Raw genomic sequence first — 20583 nt, forward strand, 5'->3', positions numbered from 1 at the left:
CACGTATTTTGTATTCAGAGAGAATCACATGGGTCTGTCTTGGACTTTCTGCGTTTGGTCTCCCGAGGCATTTCCTTGCTCTGTCATGACTGCACTGTGCTGATTTAAAGTGAAAAACCACTTCCAGCAAGTTTGTTCAAGACTCCAGAATAGCTCCGTAGTTTCTGTCCTACATTGAGTTTGTTCTCGCCTGCTTACGCTCTCCTTGACTTGGGTCTGTGTTCCTGAAGGAATCAGGTGCTACGGTACCTGGGCTATTGTTCTTCACATGACATTATTTCATTGGGGGTTTAAGGGGGGTGGGGCTATATGTTATAAAATTAGAAACTGGAGCATATCAAACTGTGTACCAAATCCCAGCTCTACTGTTGGACGTGAAGACTTGCGCGAGGCCTCCCATCACTCTGAGCGGTGATGCCCGCGGGAATGGGGGGGGGGGGGGCATGTTGCCGATTCGAGGATTGCAGACCACTCGCTCAAACTGATACCTAATTAGGTCGACAGTGAGAGAGGAGGAGAGAGACGAAAAGAGAGTCGTTACATTTATGCTGCTTTCCAACGGAAAAATATCGTCTCTCGCTCTTGATGCAAGGTGACCCCAATAACTCACCCCCTTTAGAGTCTCAAGTCTATTTCTGGATTTCCACTTAAACTGGAATGAAACTTCCCTCTGTGTGTTTGTCAATTTTTTTTAATCGAGTGGCAGGTAATAGAATGTCATTGGCTTAATTGGCTAATTATATAATTAGTGATAATTGCTAAGGCAAGCATCTGAAAAGCAAATCTGAAATCCTCTATTCTACTTAACTCATATAGTTTGTGCTAAATAAATGAATGATAGCTCAAATAGTTTTTTGTGATTGGATTCAAGATTTTCACCTGCCAGATTATAAAACACGGATTATAAAAAAAAATCTGTAGGTTTATATTAAAGTCGGAATTAAATGAAAATTGGCCCTTTTATCCATGCATTTTTCAGTTTGTAATTTTTGTTTTTTGTTTTTGTACTTAAAAAAAAAAAAAGTATAATCACAATATCATAACTCAACCTTCAGGAGAAACAACAGACTTCTCTTTGGTGACGTATGCTGCCACCATCCAATCAACAATCGATGGATTGAGCCCCCTACTGCATAACAGTGAAAACACGACTAGCCGGAAAATTCAGTCAGTGGCGGGAAAGAGTTAAAGGAGAGTCACAAGACATATCTAGAGACAAGAATATTGTAGGGTCTTATAGGGTGGGCTCTTTTGACTTGGGCCATTAAGAAACAACATAGACGTGCGCTAAAACCCACAAAGAAAATATTGCCAACCGCCTAACCACTCACGTCAACCTACAGTAGCATCAGTAAGCATGGGTAAATACCCTCTAATTTTCTTCAGAAAATGTGAAAATCTATTCATTTTAATTTCATATTTGACACAGTATGAAGATTCCTCTCTGGTTAGACTTTTGTCTCTACATTTTTAATATTTGCATGTTAAGTATTTGGTACAATTAGATTATGATACATCACTGATCCTTATATTTCTATTGTCGTATCTTAACTGAGATTATTAGCCAGGGGGGAGGTAAGTCTTAATTTTCTGTCAGCAGTTTATAACTACTTAAAAGAGCTGAGATATAAGAAATGTACAGGGACAGTGTTTCTGAGGTACGTCTGTGGTCATGAAAAAAAAATATTTATTGTCACGTTCAAGCAGAAGTCATCAGCCTGATATGACTCATAGACTTTTAGTGGACTTTTAAAGACCTAAATGTCCCTTTTATACCCAAGTACCTCAGAAACATTGGTTAAAAAGTTATCAAATAGAAGAGACCAAGTATATTCCATTCCATCTGGACTACGGTCATGTATTTGGCCTAAGTAAGCGTATCTTTTCTGAGGTGAGGGCTAAAGTTTCTGATAGGTGAGTGGGGGAAGTAGGCAGTATGTTAATTCTCCTCTTGCTAGTTACGACCTCTTGTCCTTTGTGCAGGTTGAAGTGAAGAAGGCGGAGCCACGAGACAGCAAAGTTCCCGCCCCTGGTCAGCTAGGAGCCAATCAGTGGGGCCCCCGAGCCATCTTAAGCGCAGCCAATGGCTGGGCAGCACAACCGGCTCCGAGCTGGCAGCAGAGCTACGGGCCTCAGGGTGAGTGACACGATGGGCCAGAACGCAGCAGGATCGTAACACGTCCCAACCTGAAAAATGATACTAAGAGCCTACTGGTGTCAGTCATGCTTTGCTTTAGGTCAGCTTGCGCTGTTTGCGCCATCTGGCTAAACCACACTGGGTTTGTCCACTGTGCAGGGGGGGGAATGTTTTCATGTAGATCTCGCCCAAAATAAACCTGCTCTGCCTGGCTTGAATCCAGACATGCAACACTTTAATTGAACACATTCTGGTTTTGCTCACATTTTCCAGTATGATTCAGATTCGGATTTGAATTTAAAAGTAGTTTCATGGTCTGGTGGATGTAAATTAAAATGTGTTTTTTGTTCCAGGTGTTTGGGTGACTACAGGACAACCTATTGGTATGTTCTGTTTCATTATTACAGTTTGATTTGGTTATATTAGTTAATTATTGAGAATTCAGTGATTTTTGACTGTATATGTATCACTAATAGGCCTATTCACATCAACTCCAATTATATTACCGGTATATTAATAATATGATATTATATTATTCAGACTTGTTTGGGCTCAGTAGGACAAATAAATAAATATAATAACTATTTTTGAAAGTAGTCTCTAATTTTCTATTTTAATATATTTTAAAATGTCATTTATTCCTGTGATATCAAAGCTTAATTTTCAGCGTCATTACTCCAGTCTTCAGAATATGCTGATTTGGTGCTCAAGAAACATTTATTGTTGTTGTTATTATTATACATTTTTAAAACAGTTGTGCTTTTAAACGGTAGTCTATTCATATATGGTAACACTTTACAATAAGGTCTCATTTGTTAACATTAGTTAGTGTATTAACTAACATGAACTAACAATGAGCAATACATTTGTTATTTGTTTTTGTTAAAGTTTGTTAATAAAAATACAGTCATTCATTGTTTGTTTGTGTTACTTCACAGTGCATTGACTAATGTTAACAAATACAATTTTTGATTTTAATAATGTATTAGTACATTTTTTAATTAACATTAACAAAGATTAATAAATGCTGTAGAAGTGCAGTTCATTATTAGTTCATGTTAACTAATGAAACTTTATTTTTAAGTGTTACCTTATATATATATACACAGTATGTATATTCACATACATTTTATATATATATATATATATATATATACAGTCGTGCTCAGAATTAATCATACCCCTGGTAAATATGATCAAAAATGGCTGTAAAAAATAAATCTGCATCGTTTATCCTTTTGATCTTTGATTAAAAAAATTGGCAAAAATCTAACCTTTCATTTAAGTAAAATAATTGAAAGTGGGGGGGAAGTCACATTATTAAATAAATATTTTTCTCCAAAACACGTTGTCCACAATTATTAATACCCCTAGAATTTTTTATGAGTAAAGTATCTCTGAACTATATTCCCATTAATATTTACCTTTTTTTAGCAGACCAGGGTGACTAGGAACATGAAATTGTCTAGCCATGACTTCTTGTTCACAGGAGTTTGAATATGAGGAAACACAAAGGCCAAATTCCCTCAATCATCCATCACAATGAGTAAAACCAAAGAATATAGTTCTGATGTGCAGCAAAAGATTGTTGAGCATCACAAAATGGAAAGTGGCTGTAAGAAAATAGCTAAAGAATTGAAAATCCTCATTTTGACCATCAGGGCAATAATTAAGAAGTTATAATCAACTGAAGATGCTAGGAATCTGCCAGGAAGAGGACGTGTGTCTATTTTGCCTTAATGGACGGTGAGGAGGACGGTTTGAGTGGCCAAAGACTCTCCAAGGATCACAGATGGAGAATTGCAGAGATTAGTTGAGTCTTGGGGTCAGAAAGCCTATTTAAAAAAAATCAAACAACCCCTACATAACCACATGTTGTTTGGGAGGGTTTCAGGAAAAATGCTCCTCACTCATCCAAAAACAAACTCCAGCATGTTCAGTTGTCAGACACGACTGGATCTTCAAACGGCACCGGGGTCTGTGGTCAGATCAAACTAAAAAAAGAGCTTTTTGGCAGAAAACACGCTAGATGGGTTTGGTGCACACAAGGATAAAAAGTGCCCCATATGTACAATTTAATATACCGTTGGATCTTTAATGTTGTGGGCATATTTTTCTGCTGGAGGTCCTGGACTTCTTGTTCAGATACATGGCATCGTGGATTCTATCAAATATCAACAGATAAAAAATCAAAACCTGACGGCTTCTGCTATAAATCTTATAATGGCCCATGGCTGATCTTCCATCAGGACCACGATCCAAAACAAATATCATAATCAACACAAAAATGTGTTAAGGAGCACAAAAGGAAGCTTTTGCCATGACCGTCCCAGTTCCCTGACCTGATGAGTGGAGTGAACTGAAGAGAAGAAGCACCAACATGGATCTGGGAATCTGCAGGATCTGGAGAGGTTCTGTATGGAGGTCATACTGATCTGTCTCTGATCTCTTGTCAGTTGTTCTCCAAACTCATCAGGCATTATAGGAGAAGACTCAGAGCTGTTATCTTGGCAAAAGGAGATTGCAAAAGGGTATTTAATAAAAGGGTATGAATAATTGTGGCCAACGTGTTTTGGAGAAAAACATTTATTTAATAATGTGACTTCCCCCCCACTTTCAATTCTTTTACTTAAATGAAAGGTTAGACTTTTGCCAATTTTTTGAATGAAAGATCAAAAGGATAAACGATGGAGATTTATTTTTTACAGCCATTTTTTATCATATTTACCAGGGGTATGATTAATTCTGAGCTCGACTGTATATATAATGTATATGTGTGTATTTAATAGATTTATAATTAATGGTTCTCAACTTTTTTCAGCAAATTATAATAGATTGGTATTTTGTGTGCATAGATGGTATGGAAAATAGTTATATAATAGAATAAATATTTTATACTTGCATGTCGTTCAATTGTCTTAACTTGAGTATATTTTGAGTGAAATGTGTCTTTGTTTCAGCTGGGTATGGACCTCCTTTATCTGCTGGCCGTGGGGCACCCGCACAACCTCCTTCTCCATTTAATGCATTTCTAGTCGCAGCGGCACCTACAGGGGGATTTGGGGCACCTCAGGGATACCCCCAACAGGGCTTTAGTGCACAACCTCAGTTTGGTAGGTAAAAGATCTAAATTTTTACAGTATTAAAGTAACACCAGGTAACTTTTGCTCTCGGGGTCCCCCTACAGTTGGGAAACAGTATTTCTACTACTGTCGTAAACTCTGTCATCCTACATGCACGTGCATTTGTTGACAACCATGATAGCCGTGAACACTGTAGGAGGAGTTCACATGCAGGTGTTCTGCTTGCGTCGCGTGTGAAATGTCTTCATCCAGGTACAGTGGCATATATTTCAGGATGTCATAGAAATATAATTTCATGGGGTTTTTTTTTTTTTCAAACGACAAATGATCGCGATGCTCACGTTTACAAGCCAACGTCATTATAGTAGCCTAGTCTATTGGTTACCGTTTTACTGAATATATGATATATATGATACTTCAATGCAATGTTTGAGTGGTAGATATAATAACCATATATCGTCAATATTATAATATCAACCTACCATAGATGAATCTGCAAATTTTACAAATCGATTTGCATTATAGCTTGAGGCAAGACAAATAAACAAATATCACAGACATGTTAGGTATCCTAAAATATGATTTTGTACATCTTATATATTTACTTGCAAGAATGTAGCCCCTACCAAACTTGTACACGCTGTTTAGACATAGGCTTTCATTTGATATTTGAAAGTCCGCATCGGTCGGGCACCCCTCCTCCTCCTTCAGCTCACGCCAGCGAGAAAACGCTGGCCCAATGTTGATCCTTGTTCTGCCTTTAATGCGATCACTTTCTCGTTTCCTCTTTTTGCTTTCCTCCGACAAAACCTTTGCTTTCTAGCTTTTCTGTGCTGCTTCGGCCATGACTATAACATTTGGCAAACAAACGCTAGTTTGGCTCGCACGTCTGATTTTAAGGAAGTGGTAGTGGAAGTGACGTATATGCCGTAAAGCAGTCGAATTTTGTAGTTTTCTTTGTTCGCCGGTTACTACCCGAAACCCGAAGTTTAAAAGTACGATTAAAAACGCTACAGACCCCGTCAGGCTATGGCAGACGTGTCATTCAACCTATTGTAAGTCGATGTACCATCACAAGAGACTTGGAAATATATTATGAAGGTTGAAAAGTTACCTAGTGCTGCTTTAAGTAGGGATGCACCGATACCAGTATCTACAGCGCTCATTTACTTGTACTCGGTCACAGACATTAGTGGAAAGTTTGTAGTTCGGTCGGATATGTCAATGGCGAGAGAGAGAACTTCTGTTGAATGTTCTTGATTGCTGATCGCTCACTCAGCTCACTCATTTGGATTAAAACGAAATAATATATGCAAGTAAAACATTAACTTTACGTGGTTTATGTATAACGAGTGCGTGCGCAAAAATTTAATTTGCGTGTGCAAATTAAATGGAATTCTCTTTCACGTCTTGCGCTTGAATGGATGAATTTACACAAAATAATGTTAATTTTACATATATGTCCGTCTTCGCAAGTATCCTGCTAAACATAGTCAGTTATATCTTAATGAACATAAAAAAATAAAACGCATGTACGATATATTGGATCCGTGCATTCGGTCTTAAAGGGACAGCAGTCTAATAAACCTGCTGCTGTGCTTTTTACTGTTAACCTGTTAGCCTTCAGCGCCACTTTTGAAAAATCCCCAGAAATAGCATACCCAACCTAAAAAAGATTCAATTAATTTACCCTTTGTCCTAAAAGCTCAAGTATGGTCTCATTTGAAAGCTGACACCTGGCACTTTATTGGAAATGTAGAATGAATTATTGTCATAATGAAAAAAAAATTATGAATAGCTTCAAAGTTGTGTAAGTTATTAGAAATGTATTTTTATGAAACATCTTCATGAAAATTAAATTGAAGTTGGCCCGTCAGCACTCTAGAAATGCACTCCAGCTAAAGACACATGTCTGACCATGTTATATTTAAAATTTGAAGGTGATAAGTCTAAAACTCTGTATTTTGTTAAATGTTTTTCAAGATCATCTCAAATGACTTTATTTTGAATTGACTCTAAAATGCAAACTTGTGTTTATTGTCATCTATTAGCATCTATTCAGTCTATTGTCTCTATTGTTTTGTGGTGCAAACGAGCCCCATTCAGTGTCACTCTCTCCTGCACACATTTACACCTTTCCAGCCGGCTTATGGCCCTAAATATTCTTTTCCTTTGTCTCCATTATAATCGCTAACGACTGGCTAATCACGGTGTTTCACCCCCTAATTTCTTTCATAATCTTCACTTCACATTTGAAACTGTATCAAATGCCTTTCTTAAATAAAGAAATATTTCAGTAAGCATTCCGATTTAGAAAAAAAATCATAAAAAATAACAGCTAGATGGCAGGTGCAACTAGAGAGCTAGCTAGCATGTTAGCTTAGCACACCATCAATACACGACAATTTATGAGATTAAAACCCTGTTTGAGCTCCAAACTTACTTTATAGTGCAAGTCGAGTGTTTTAAATAATCTTCTATGAGCTTATTTGGCTTCAGAAAAGAAAATCAGACAGAAAATATATGATTTGATATTATTCTGCACTATTGTAAAGTCTATACCGATTAGCACTGCTACATTATACATATAATCTATTATTATAAAAATACCTGACATGGCTCGAAGAACACAGGTAAATCAAATATCATTGCAATCATGTTTATTGTCTTCAAAACATCTTTATCTGCATGTTATAGCGATCTCTGAAAGCTAACGTTAGCTGTTTATGTCAGTGACGTCCTGGAAGGTCACAGGTTATTTCTTCTTCGTGAGCTTTCATATTTGGAAAAAACTGTGCAAATGGCGCCCTCAGCCTGCTGTATGGATTGAAAACACAGTACATCAGAGTATCCAGCGCTCTTTATGTATACATCGACGCATTTGGATATAAATTCAATAAATATTATTCCTGTCTATAGAAATATGATGTAAACCTATGATAATATATCAATATTTCTCCAAATCTGCACATTTTTTAGCCAAAAGCCCTGAGGAACGTTGTTTTGTCACGCGTTCTCAAGACAACAGCACCGGAGTTTTTTTCTGAATGGAGCAGCTGACGCTCATAATTCATATTAAAGGTATCGACTCATTTTTTCATTACATAAATCCTGACACAAATTAAGACATAACTGTCACTATAAGTTTCTCAGAATACAATAGTGGTCAAATACTGAAACGTGAGACTTATATATTTTTAATGATGTATAGTTTGTCAAGGTAATAACATTAAATCTGATAGTAACTTTGAACTATTTAAAAAAAAAAACGCTTCAGAGCGTCCTCGCTCTGGTGAAGGTTAACAGGTTAATCAAACTACAAACGACAAAGTAATCACTGCTTTTGACTGAATAACATTTCATTTGTTACATTTAAATAGCGCTTTTTCTGGGACCTCAAAGCGCTTTACATATGGAAGGGGGGGATCTCCTCAAGCACCATTAACATTTGTAACTTTATAAAGATTAATCTATATTTAATGTATACAGTGATGAATATGCAGTATTATTTCACATTTGATTACTGTAAATTACTGTAATTACCTGAAAAACAGCTGTTTATTTAATTTAGCCTTTTTTTGTTCTATTGTATTTATTTGTGCATTTGTAATTTGATTATTTGTTCTTATTTTATTACTGACTGCTTATCTTTTAATAATGTTTTAAATTACATTATTACATTAATTAGGCTAGTAGTATTTGCTGTAGAATCAAAATTGGAATAGATAATTGTGATCTATCTCTAGACTAAATCTTCACTCAGGGCGACTAAATAATGTCTATAAATTCTTGGATTTTACTCGCCAGTGTGTGTGTGTTATGGCTAAGTATAAGTTTAGCATAAATATATTTTCACTCACTCAATACTCTGACTGAGCGCTTGCAGTCGCTTTGCTGAGAGTGTTTCTCTAACACATGCAAAGTGAACGAGAGAGCGTGAGAGTCTTGCATACCACGCAGAATTGACGCGCTACATGTAAACAATATTCTGTGTTGTATTTTCCTGTCAAAATAAAAGAGTTAATTTGGAATTATTCAGCTTTTAAGAACATGTATGAAATATGCCAGTTATCTCATTGGCTGGGGCTCATCTATTACCCTCCCTGTTTTGATTTCAGCGAATTAGTTCGAGCGAACGCAGACAACGTGATTAATATTCATGAACCCAGCAGCTCATCCTTAGTGCGTTATATATTGTTATTAGTTGTAGTATTATTATCTTTTAATAATTATCTTCTTTTTTTTTACAGAAACACTGAATGACCTAAGCACCACCACCAGTCCTAAGTTCAGTTAAAATGACAAATATTCATTCATACATGGTTGCCAAGTTTAAGTTCTAATTACTAAAGTCCTTTCATTAAATAGTGCTCGATTATCATAATATAATGCTTGCTTGACTGATGTTGAGAGTGTACGTTCAGATATTTAAAAAGCTGTCATTTTACAAAGGTAAGATGATTTGGTGGAATTATATATATATATATATATATATATATATATATATATATATATATATATATATATATATATACGGTATCGGATTCGTTCTGGAAAAGTGGTATGGTGCATTCCTAGTTTCAAGACTCGTTCACATCAAGAATGATAACTATAAAGATAATGGTAAAGCTAGTTATCATTCTTGGTGTGAACAGGCTTTTAGGGTTGTTGGACATTTGATATATGTGACACGATAGCTCTGGTCGATCATTAAATACTGCAGTAATTTTAGCCCCAAATAAAATTTCTTGTATAAAATATAAACGTGCAGTATGAATGGGAGATTAAAAGAACTGAAACAAGATTGTAATGATTCCTGCATTACTTTTCTTATGTCTTTATCATCATAGGATATACCTTTGGAACACCTCAAGGTGACCAGTTTGTAGCACAGGGAATGCCTCCCCCCCCCTCCACGCCGGGCGCAGGGCCTTTAGGTTTTGCCCCGGCTACGACTCCCTCTCAGGACCTGAGCAAAGCCGCCCCAGCACAGCCAGACTTCTCTTACAGCCAGTATGGTAAGAGCAGCAACAAACCACTGCAGATGTGCTGTAGCTGGGGTTCTGTTCACACGTCTGAACGGGCATGATGACATCACATACACACCCTCAGTCTATTTACCCTCAATCAAGACCTTTAGATTTAGATTTTTGGTCTGTGGGGGTTTATCCAGTGGTATGTGTGAATTAGATCATCCTGTACTGCAATGCTGCTTTTGACCAGATGCCGCTTCATCTAACGCAGACGAGGGTTTTCATCTGTAGATGTTGCAGCGTTGGATGGTGGGGCTGGCGATAGGATGAAGTAAAGTTGCAGTGCATGTGAGATTTTTTTTTTTAGGTAGATTTAACTTTAGACATATTGACCAAGCATAAGATATACACAGAATGTGTCTTGGTGCAGGTGCCGACACAGTACGAGCATCCATTAGACTATAGAAAATAGAACTGACTCTACAGATATAGTCATGGACCCCTATTCTTTAGAAACGGCCAGAGCTAAAAGCATCTGGAGGTCAGTGAGATGTGGGACACGGTACATTTAGTGGTGCTTGCTAAGGCATTTATTACTACTACAACAACAAACCTCTAACCCTAAGCATTACATTTTGGCACATAATTCATCCTGTACCATTTGTGCTACAAACCTGAATGATGCCTTCAATCATGCAGCATGTTGAGGACAGGTGTGCTATTACTTTTCCAAGCTATTATACTTTAAAAATTCTGCTTTTTTTCATCATTTACTCACCCTCATTTCGTTCCAAAGAATCCAAAAGAAGATATTCTGAAGAACAGTTCTGGTGACATGGACTTCTATAAAAATATCTTCTTTTATGTTCCACACATTTGGAGCGACATGAGGGTTAGTAACTGATGGCAGAACTTTCATTTTGGGGTGTATAGATCCATAAAGAACCCTCTCTAGAAAACTCAATAACAACTAGTGCTACCCCAGACTAAAGATTGTTCTAGTCGACTAGTAGTTATTAATTTAAAGGGTTTGTTCACCCAAAAATGAAAATATTTACTCACCTTCAAGCCATCTTAGGTGTATATGACTTTCTTCTTTCAGCCAAACACAATCGAGTTATATTAAAAAATATCCTGGCTCTTCCAAACTTTATAATGGGAGTGAATGGTACCTGAGATTTTGAAGCCCAAAAAAATGCTTCCATCGATCATAAAAGCACGGCTTCAGGGGGTTAATAAAGGCCTTCTGAAGCGAAGCGATGCGGTTTTGTAAGAAAAATATCCATCTTTATAACTTTATAAACTATAATCACTGGCATCCGGTAACGCTCATACGCGAATCGAGTTCTGACGGAAGAGTGACCACTGACTCGACGCTTTACTTTACTAAACAACTTAGCAGCGGCAAATTTTGCAACCACCAAGAACACTCTAGCAACTGCAAGCAACTTGCCAACAACTAGAAATTAGAGATGCACCGATTACAATTTTCTTGGCCGATTCAGATTTTCTATTTTTTTGTAAGTGTGACCTACCGATAGCAATTCTTTCAAAGAACTATAATTGACTGAAAAAAAGTAGATTTTTGTTTGTGAATGCAATGCAAAATTTTATTTTCATAAAAAAACAAGTAAAAAGACAGTAATAAAGTAAGAACAAATAAGCAAATTTCAAACAACCGCACAAATAATACAGAGGGATATGGTGGGTATACAGTAGTATTCAGGTAATAAATACTACAGAAATTAAAGTAATCAAGTGTAAAATAACACTGGTTAGTAGGGGCAATATATCGTTGTCCTTCTCCGTGCGATACGATAATCAATATAGTGGCGCCAAATATGGATATTTTAATTAATAAAATAAGGCGGTCTAAATAGATTTCCCTGCTCCCAGCGTCGCTATACTTCATGGCTTCTCGAGGTGGTGCTCAACACATGAATGAGGGAAACGTGAACAAGTTAACTAGCCTAAGAAAAAGAGGTTTTTAACCAGTCTGACACGGTTTTGCACCCCTTTTTATTGACGGAATATAATCGGCCTGATCATCGGCTGTTTTTAAACAATCGGCCGTTAGCTGATAGTGAAAATAATTGCTTTTATCGGCTGATACCGATTATTGGCCTGTACATCTGTACATCCCTACTAACAACCACTCTTGAGTCTTGTCTTTAAAACCACATAACATCCTAGCAACCAGCCAGATAACCTTACAAACCACATAGCAAAATCCTAGCAACCACCCAGCAGGTCACTTTACCAACTAGAACACCTTAGCTATCATATTCTTATGCAACCACCCAGATCACGCTTAACAACTGCATACTTTACATACTTAACTGTCTAGTATTGTGTTCAAATATTTGCTTCACAAAATATACAAGTTTAGTTATTATGGGATGCTCAAATCAATCTCAATCTGAGAGGTAAAGATGTGGCTGTATTCCATAATCAGAACTGAAAATGTCAGGTAATGATTTGAAAGAGCGTTATGCCTGAACGATCAAGAGAAGGAAGTCTTTAAACCCAAATTAGTCCATTTCTATGGTTGATCTTAACAGAAGTTTTCTTTGCATCACTGGGGTTGACGTACATTAGAGTGCTATTAGCGTGAAGGTCAGGCTGTCTGTGTGGGTTGTATGTCTGGGTGGTGTTACGAGACGGTCTCATCAGCCGCTTTGTCTCGCCTCTGCTTCGCTTCCATTCATCAGCAGCTCGATGGCCAAGCAGCCTGATACACATGCTCATTTAGAAACAGCACAGGGCCGATCCATCCACATGTTCTGTTCATGAGCCCTGAGAGCAGGAGAGGGCAGCGTTCTCCTGGGCAGGAGCTGTAAGGTAGTGGTTAAGTCAGACTCTGTCAACCTGGTCTCCTCATCTCCCTGCTAGGCTTGGGTAACTATCCTCAGGACCCCTCTGCCTACGGACCAACGCGTCCTTCTCACACTTATGTACAGGAAGAGCAGGGATATAGCGCAGGTAGGTGAGCAACTGCATCCTACTATCACTCAAACCCAATAGAACAAACATCAACAGCCTGTGGACCCATAAGGCTTCAGTTCTGTTTCTCATGCATCCCATGTACAATATGCATATGCTGTATGCGTATTCTACATCTGTTTGAGGCATCTCTTCGGTTTTCCATGGGATATACTAAAGTGCTGCTACATGTCATTCAGGAGGCCTCAAAAGACGCACGTTTAAATGAAATAAAGTCCATTTTCGTGTTTTCTTTTGATCTGAATCTCCCGTGAAGCGTCTCAAGGCAACAGTGTAACTTGAATGGCTTGTAGCTGTAGTTTACTATATGAAAAAAACAGACGGCTTGCTTCAGATGTTCTTTTTTCAGTCACTGCATTGCTTTGCTGCTAAAAGGATGATCTAATGGTGTCTCTACTGGGTTTTCTGTGGATTTTGTGCCCCTCATGCAGCGTGCGACAGTCACAGCTGAACAAATCTGTACGGATTCGGCAAATTCTTTGACTCTTAAAAAGAATCCATTTCTCTTCATTTGTGCTCATGTAGTCTAATGTTTCACTTTCATCTAGAGACTTTCGAATAAACTCTTTCCAAAATGCATTACTGCCTGGGTATTTCTCTTATAATTTTTTCTTCCAGAATGCTTTAAATGTGTTTTCATGGCCACCATACCTTTATTTTTTTCAATGTTATTTGTTTCTGTTGTAAATAAATCTTGGCCACGTACACACTGCAAAGTTGCTGCTTTTAAAAGGGAATTCACTTCATTTATGAGTCTGTGTGTGTAAGGAATTGACGTTGTGATAACCACAGCAACAACAAACATGGATGCCAACTTCAATCTGCCCATGTTCAACCAAAGTAATATTAGCAAGAAGTAAAACTACATGGAAATAATTAGTAAAACACTGTTGATTAGAATATTTCAGGAGTGAATTTGGTTGTAGAATTTGACACTTCAGTTGTCTTAGTGAACAAAACGGGATTGAGTACTCATAAACCCAAAGTTTACTTCTGTTTTAACGCTAACCGTTAGCGTATGCGTACAGCAGGACCCTTTAAAGTATACTCCATGCATACTAGAAGGTTTATCTTTGTCTCTGCAGAAGTAATGACCGATAAGAAATGTATTTTGTTCTCATTTAAACTGGAGTTGTGGGGTATCTGTTCACCCAAGCACTGGTTATCAGGTGTCTATTGTTGTTGGGGCAGTTTATGTGAGTGGGGGAATTATTGGAATAATTATGCATTTTGAGCTTTTATGAGAAGCGTTAAGTTCCTGTCCAAAACATGCAACTAGGACCAGTTATCTGCGCTACTTTGCAGTGACGTGGAAATCATTGTACACTGTGCGCTCCTTCACTAGTGTGCTCTAAAAGTTTGATATGATTTGTGAGAGATGCTCCTATCACGACACTGATGATAAAATGTGCAACTTATTTGAGTTCTATTAAGAATGTATTACTTTAAAGTACTACGTAGAGAGTCAAATGTCTAAAACAGCCACATGATCTAAAAAGATTTATGCTCCAACATAAATTAGAAGGTGTTTTAAACTACTTTATTGTAGTAGCAGTTACTATGAGAAATTTTGACTTATAAATAGTGTGATATGGGAGGTGCTTGTGTGAGTTGAGAGCGATTCGAAAATCTTTGGCCCCGTTTACACCTGTATTGTGATCCGATCGACCAAAACGCATCTTAAGTAGACGAGGGAGACTCATACCCGTTTACACATTCGAACACTATGAAAGCAATCCGAGCGAATGTGTTTTTGACTACCTCTGGATGTGGTCGAAAGTGGACAAGCTCAAAACATTTTAGACCCCGTTCACACCTGTATATAGCGTCATCCACTTGTGATCCGATCGACCAAACGCATCTTAATACCAGGTGTAAACAGGGCCTATTCCTGTACAAAATGCACATACTTTGCTGATGATGACATTTACATCTCAGACACTGTACATGTCCCTTAGCGTACATATAAAAACAAACGATACTTTGGGCTTAAGAGAAGCGACGACTGCAGTGTGTACGTGGCCTTTGTCTTGAGAAGTGAAAAATGAAACTAATGCAAACTGATGAGGGATTACGAGAGATGCCCAGAAAGCCTAGTCGCATGTTCTCGTACATTGTAGTTACTGGTGTTTAATATCACTTTCCATGTTTTCATGTCTGTTGAGACAGGTTATGGGCAGGACCTGAGTGCTTTTGGTCATAGCTTTGCAGACCCCAGCCAGCAAACTGCCTCATACGCTGCAGCCCCCGCACCGTCAGGAGCTCCAGCGGCAGCCAGCAGCTTCGCTCGCGGCCAGAACCATAATGTCCAGGGCTTCCACCCCTACCGGCGCTGAGCGGCTCCCCACCCACCCAATGCAATACTCATCGTCAGGGATATGGACGTTTTGAGCGCAAGCTGAGCTGGATTTTTGGGATTGTCTTTCTGAACATTGCAGAGTAAAATAAAAGGTTTTATTGTGTGTAAATTGTGAACAGGGGCTCTACTCCAATAACAGGAGACCACAGTACTCTATATTTTGTAGTCGGACTGAACTACTGAAGTATTTAGCAATAGTTTTGGACTGTCTGGTCAAACATCAGCACAGAACAGACGTACCAGACGTCGGCGACAGGGTCTCCCAATTATTCAGCTTTAATTATATTAGTGGGGAAATGTTTTTATTTTCGATTTTGTGAATTTTGTTTACTCTTTTACTGTTTTATTTAAGTTTGAAATAGATTACAAATGTGTATTATACACCTAAACTGTGCAATTTTTTAAAGAATTTTGTACTAATATATGTGCGCTTTTCTTGTTTTTTTATTTAAGGACGTAGACTTCCCTCAGGTGGCTGTTAGTGCACTTTTGCACTTATGCAAAAAAGAAAAAAAAACACAAAATGAGAGTTTATTTGAAATAAATGATTTAAAGAAACATTGTTGTGCAAATTCATTGAGGTAACCGTTTAATTGCTTTAGAAATGAATCTGTTCACTTTCAAAGACTCATGAACTTATTAAATAATGAAGTTTTCTGTTATAGGAGTGTACACAGTTTAATATGTCATCATCATATATAATTATATTACAGTAAATATATTAGTTCACATAACATCAAGATTCCTTTGAATTTTATATGAATGTACAGTATATAAGAAAGTGTATTTCACCACTATTTTAGATTCACTTGGTGTGACATTAATTATTAGAAGTACAAATACTCTTTGAGCCGCAATATGAGGTCATACAAGTTATGCATGATAACTATTAAAATAAAAATGACCAAAATGCTTTTTAAAATAGTTACAGAATAGCATGACATACCACAGACCGTGTCAACTTCCCAAAAGTAAATACAGTAATGGGTAAAAGTTTGTGAACATGACTATTACAAACATGACAGATCATGACAGGTTTAAAAAAAAAAAAGCAGAACAACTTTCCCAACATTGATAATAACTGAGTATCAAATCAGCATATTAGAATGATTTCTGATTGAAGGATCATGTGATACAGAAAACTGCTGATAAGCTTATCAAGGCTGCATTTATTTGATCAAAAATACAAGGAAAAAAACTAATATTGTTTAGTATTATTACAATTTAAAATAATGGTTTCTATTTTAATATACTTAAAAATGTATTTCTGTGATGCAAAGCTGAATTTTTTTAGCATTACAGTTTTCTGTATCACATTATCCTTCAATCAGAAATCATTCGAATATGCTGACTTGATACTCAGTTATTATCAATGTTTGAAAAGGGATTCATTGGTGAATAAAAAGTAAAAAAGAACAGCATTTATTCAGAATAGGAATCTTTTGTAACAATATAAATCTTTATTATCACTTCTTAGCAATTTAACACACTCTTTATATATATATATATATATATATATATATATATATATATATATATATATATATATATATATATATATATATATATATAAATAAAATATATATAGGCTAAGTATACATAGTATGAGTGTGTGTGTTTGTGATAGGCTACTCATTATATTTTCCTGAAAGTTTCACTGGGACCAGAAACTTTTCTCACCAAAGCAGTTTATATCAAAAATACAGTTAAAACAGTAATGGTGTAAATTATTACAATTTAAAATAATCTATTTTCACAAGTACTTTATTCCTGTGATGGAAAGCTGAATTTTCAGCATCATTGCTCCAGTCTTCAGTGTCACATGATCCTTCAGAAATCATTCTAATATGCTGATTTGGTGCCCAAAATACATTTATTATCAATGTTGAAAACAGCTGTGCAGCTTAATAAACCATTATACATTTTTTCCATCAGTCTTTGATGAATAGAAAGTTGAAAAGAACAGCATTTATTTGCAATAGAAATTTTGCTATTGTTGTAAGATTATAAATGTTTTTGCTGTCAATTTTGATCAATTTAATGCGTTCTTGCTGAATAAAAGTATTCATTTATTTTATTTTTTTAATCCTCCTGACCTTAGCCAACTGTTAAGCACAATTTCATCAGCAATGCCTCAGTGCGTAAATTTCTTGTTTTAATTGATAAAATATTGATTGCATTAGCCTAATTGATTTGGTCGAAATAAAACCGCATTCTCATTTGATGTCAGCGTAAAATAATTACTTTTCCTCCTCTCCGCTAGATGGAGACTGACTAAACTCGTCATAGAGTCACTGAACTCTCGCGATATTACTGCGTCTCCCCGGCCTCCTTCCTTTTCCGGGAGTCTCTCAAGATGGTAGGTTCACGTCGTATTTGTGAATAAGTAAACTACAATAATCCAAACGAATCTGCTATAAATATGATGCATATCAGAGTAGATAATATGAATAAGGCATATTTAGGAATTAATGCATGTTTTCAGGCCATTATTTTTCGCCTGGGATTAATGTTTAGATAGATGTTCGTACGATTAGTAGCTTCAGGTTTCGGTCCAGCGTGATGGGTTCTCAGGACTGATAGTTTTTTTTATGTTCCTGCGTAACGTGATTAAGTAGGAAGCTTTTTATTTTAGTTCAGTAGTCACTGTTAATCTGTTGATTAAGAAGCTAGCTGTCAAGTGAAGGCCCGTGTAAACTGACGGTGGTTGTGATTCCCACAGGCGGACGCTGAGCAGAAGAAGAAGCGCACCTTCAGGAAATTCACCTACAGAGGTGTGGATCTGGACCAGCTGCTGGACATGTCCTAGTGAGTCAAGCCTCTGTCGCTTCACATCAAGTGTAAAGGTTCCAGGGATAGTGTCAAGTTAATGAATGAGGAGAGAAGCAAGGAGAAACTTAGGACACTAAAATGGCAATTGTCAACAAAAAACTCAGTGGAAATTACGGTTCTCGCCGTTTCAAAACTGACTTTCTTGTGAGGGAACAAAAAATATTTGGAGGAATGTCCTGGCTGTTCTCAATGTAAGCTTGTTTCTGCCACAGAGTTTTAAAAAAATAATGGCAACTGACTTCATCTTAAAATTCATATCTGTTTGCGCATTTAGGAGTTGAGTAATTCTAATAAAAGTCTGAATTGAGATATAAACTAGGGCTGTCACTAGCGAATAGCGATTATTTTGGTAACGTCGTTACGTCTAGTGTTATTTTGACGTGTAATCGTGTTTTTTTTTTTGTGTGTGTGGTTCTAAAAATAGACCTAAGCAAACAGTTAAAAAGTTTTTAAAGGGACTTAAATACATGTCGAATAACGAGGTAAAAAGCAAGTTATCGTATGGTTTAATAGAACCACTGTTAAAATACAATGTAAACAGCCTAAAGGTGTACATTGTATATTATACCAAAGGCCTGCAGAGGGCAACAACAGTGTTACACTTAAAAGCAGATCAAATCCTTGTTTAATATAGGCCAAACTACATTCAAATGTTTCCTTAATCTTTCATATTTGGCCATTTTACGATAGAAAAGCTATAGCCACTAATTTCTTGTACAAGAATGTTGACAACTGGACATCAAAACATGCTAATCTAGAGCGAGGGTTTAAACTTATTTTTAAATCGTGATGAACAGTTTGTTAAAAAAAAATTAAAGAAATTGACAGCCCTAATAGACAAACAATTCTGATTTATGTATTTTTTGTGAGAAAAGGTTGTAATTTATTTTTTATTCTGTAACAGGTCTCTGAAGGAAAACTTCAAAACTGAGATGTAAAATTTTATTTCTGAGAAAAGTAAATTGTGAGATGGAAACTCAGAATTCAGAGAAAAGTCAAAGCAAACATGCGTTTCAGTCTCTAGATTTTGCCTTGTATATTAAACCGGGGGATAAAGTCATGATGGTTTTCTAAACCGAAGTGAAAATATTTCCCTCTACCTCAGCTCTAATCTCAATAGGACATGCCAGAATGGATGAATTGTCTTGTGATCAAGGTTTCTTGAACTTAAAATAAACATTCTGCTGTTTCCAGTCTAACTTCTATACTTGTTTTTTGCCAATATTTTAAATTCAAGTGTCATTATCAATGATCTAATTGTGTTTGTATAGAAATGTTGATTAAGCTTGTTTTTTTAATTAGTGAGCAGCTGATGCAGCTCTACTGTGCCAGACAGAGGAGGAGGCTGAACCGCGGCCTCCGGAGGAAGCAGCAGTCTCTCCTTAAACGCCTCCGTAAGGCCAAGAAGGAGGCACCTCCCATGGAGAAACCAGAGGTGGTGAAAACTCACCTGAGAGACATGGTCATCCTGCCGGAGATGGTTGGATCCATGGTCGGCGTGTACAACGGCAAGACCTTCAACCAGGTTGAAATCAAGGTGGGGATGAACCATGCACTGTTAAAAGTTTAAAAATATGTACTAACAAAAAAGTCATTTCAAGGACTCACCCTGAGTCCCACAAAGCCATTAAATAGGACTGACATTGTATTGAATGCATTGTGAATGAATGTGTCTGCAGTGCTTAATTTTTCTTTATAAATATAATGAATTTACAAGATCCAGCTGGCTGCAGCTAATGGTGTTTCTGTTTTTCAGCCTGAGATGATTGGTCATTACCTTGGAGAGTTCTCCATCACATACAAGCCTGTTAAACACGGTCGTCCGGGTATTGGAGCCACTCATTCTTCTCGCTTCATTCCTCTGAAGTAAAAATTGACTGTAAATAAAAGCCTCCAAAACAACTTCTGATTTTGTCCCTTTTTTTATAAAAGCTGCAAGTATATATTAATGGTTCTACTTCTTTGCTTACCTGTATGAATGCCTTGATTCCAGGCTGCAGGGCTTTTTTTTACTTCAGGGGAGACTTTAAATTACTGCCCATTTGTATGTTGGCACAAGTTGTTTTTGGTTGGGTAGCAAAGTTGTTTAAAAGTGAAACTAATTTTGTTTGAATACTGATTGAATGCTGCATTCTTTAATCCTATTAAACCTAGAATATTACCAGATTTATTTGAGAATTTGATGGATTTTTTTAC

At 36.9% G+C, this 20583-nt stretch overlaps 2 protein-coding genes across 8 annotated transcripts in view; both read left to right on the forward strand.

Annotated features, from left to right (window-relative positions):
- dazap1 (DAZ associated protein 1) overlaps positions 1-15707 on the forward strand; it is a 29384-nt gene extending 13677 nt beyond the window's left edge. For 2 of the 7 annotated variants that reach the window (XM_079596503.1, XM_079596502.1), the window contains 5 exons: positions 1984-2137; positions 2491-2520; positions 5098-5250; positions 10071-10238; positions 15362-15707. In XM_079596503.1, the coding sequence (XP_079452629.1) occupies positions 1984-2137; positions 2491-2520; positions 5098-5250; positions 10071-10238; positions 15362-15399 (543 nt within the window). In that variant the 3' untranslated portion in view covers positions 15400-15707. Of the gene's footprint in view, positions 1-1983; positions 2138-2490; positions 2521-5097; positions 5251-10070; positions 10239-13085; positions 13176-15361 lie in introns of all 7 variants that reach the window. The other 5 variants (XM_079596500.1, XM_079596499.1, XM_079596498.1 and 2 more) reach the window with 4 other exon arrangements.
- Positions 15708-17832: 2125 nt separating this feature from the next.
- Positions 17833-20287, forward strand: rps15 (ribosomal protein S15). The gene is made up of 4 exons (XM_079596691.1): positions 17833-17914; positions 18278-18363; positions 19690-19924; positions 20144-20287. Exons 1-4 carry the CDS (start codon positions 17912-17914, stop codon positions 20255-20257), a joined length of 438 nt encoding a protein of 145 aa, XP_079452817.1. The 5' UTR covers positions 17833-17911; the 3' UTR covers positions 20258-20287.
- Positions 20288-20583: the final 296 nt, after the last annotated feature.

The sequence above is a fragment of the Phoxinus phoxinus genome (assembly GCF_949152265.1).
Source record: "Phoxinus phoxinus genome assembly, chromosome: 22".
NCBI classification, from domain to species: domain Eukaryota; kingdom Metazoa; phylum Chordata; class Actinopteri; order Cypriniformes; family Leuciscidae; genus Phoxinus; species Phoxinus phoxinus.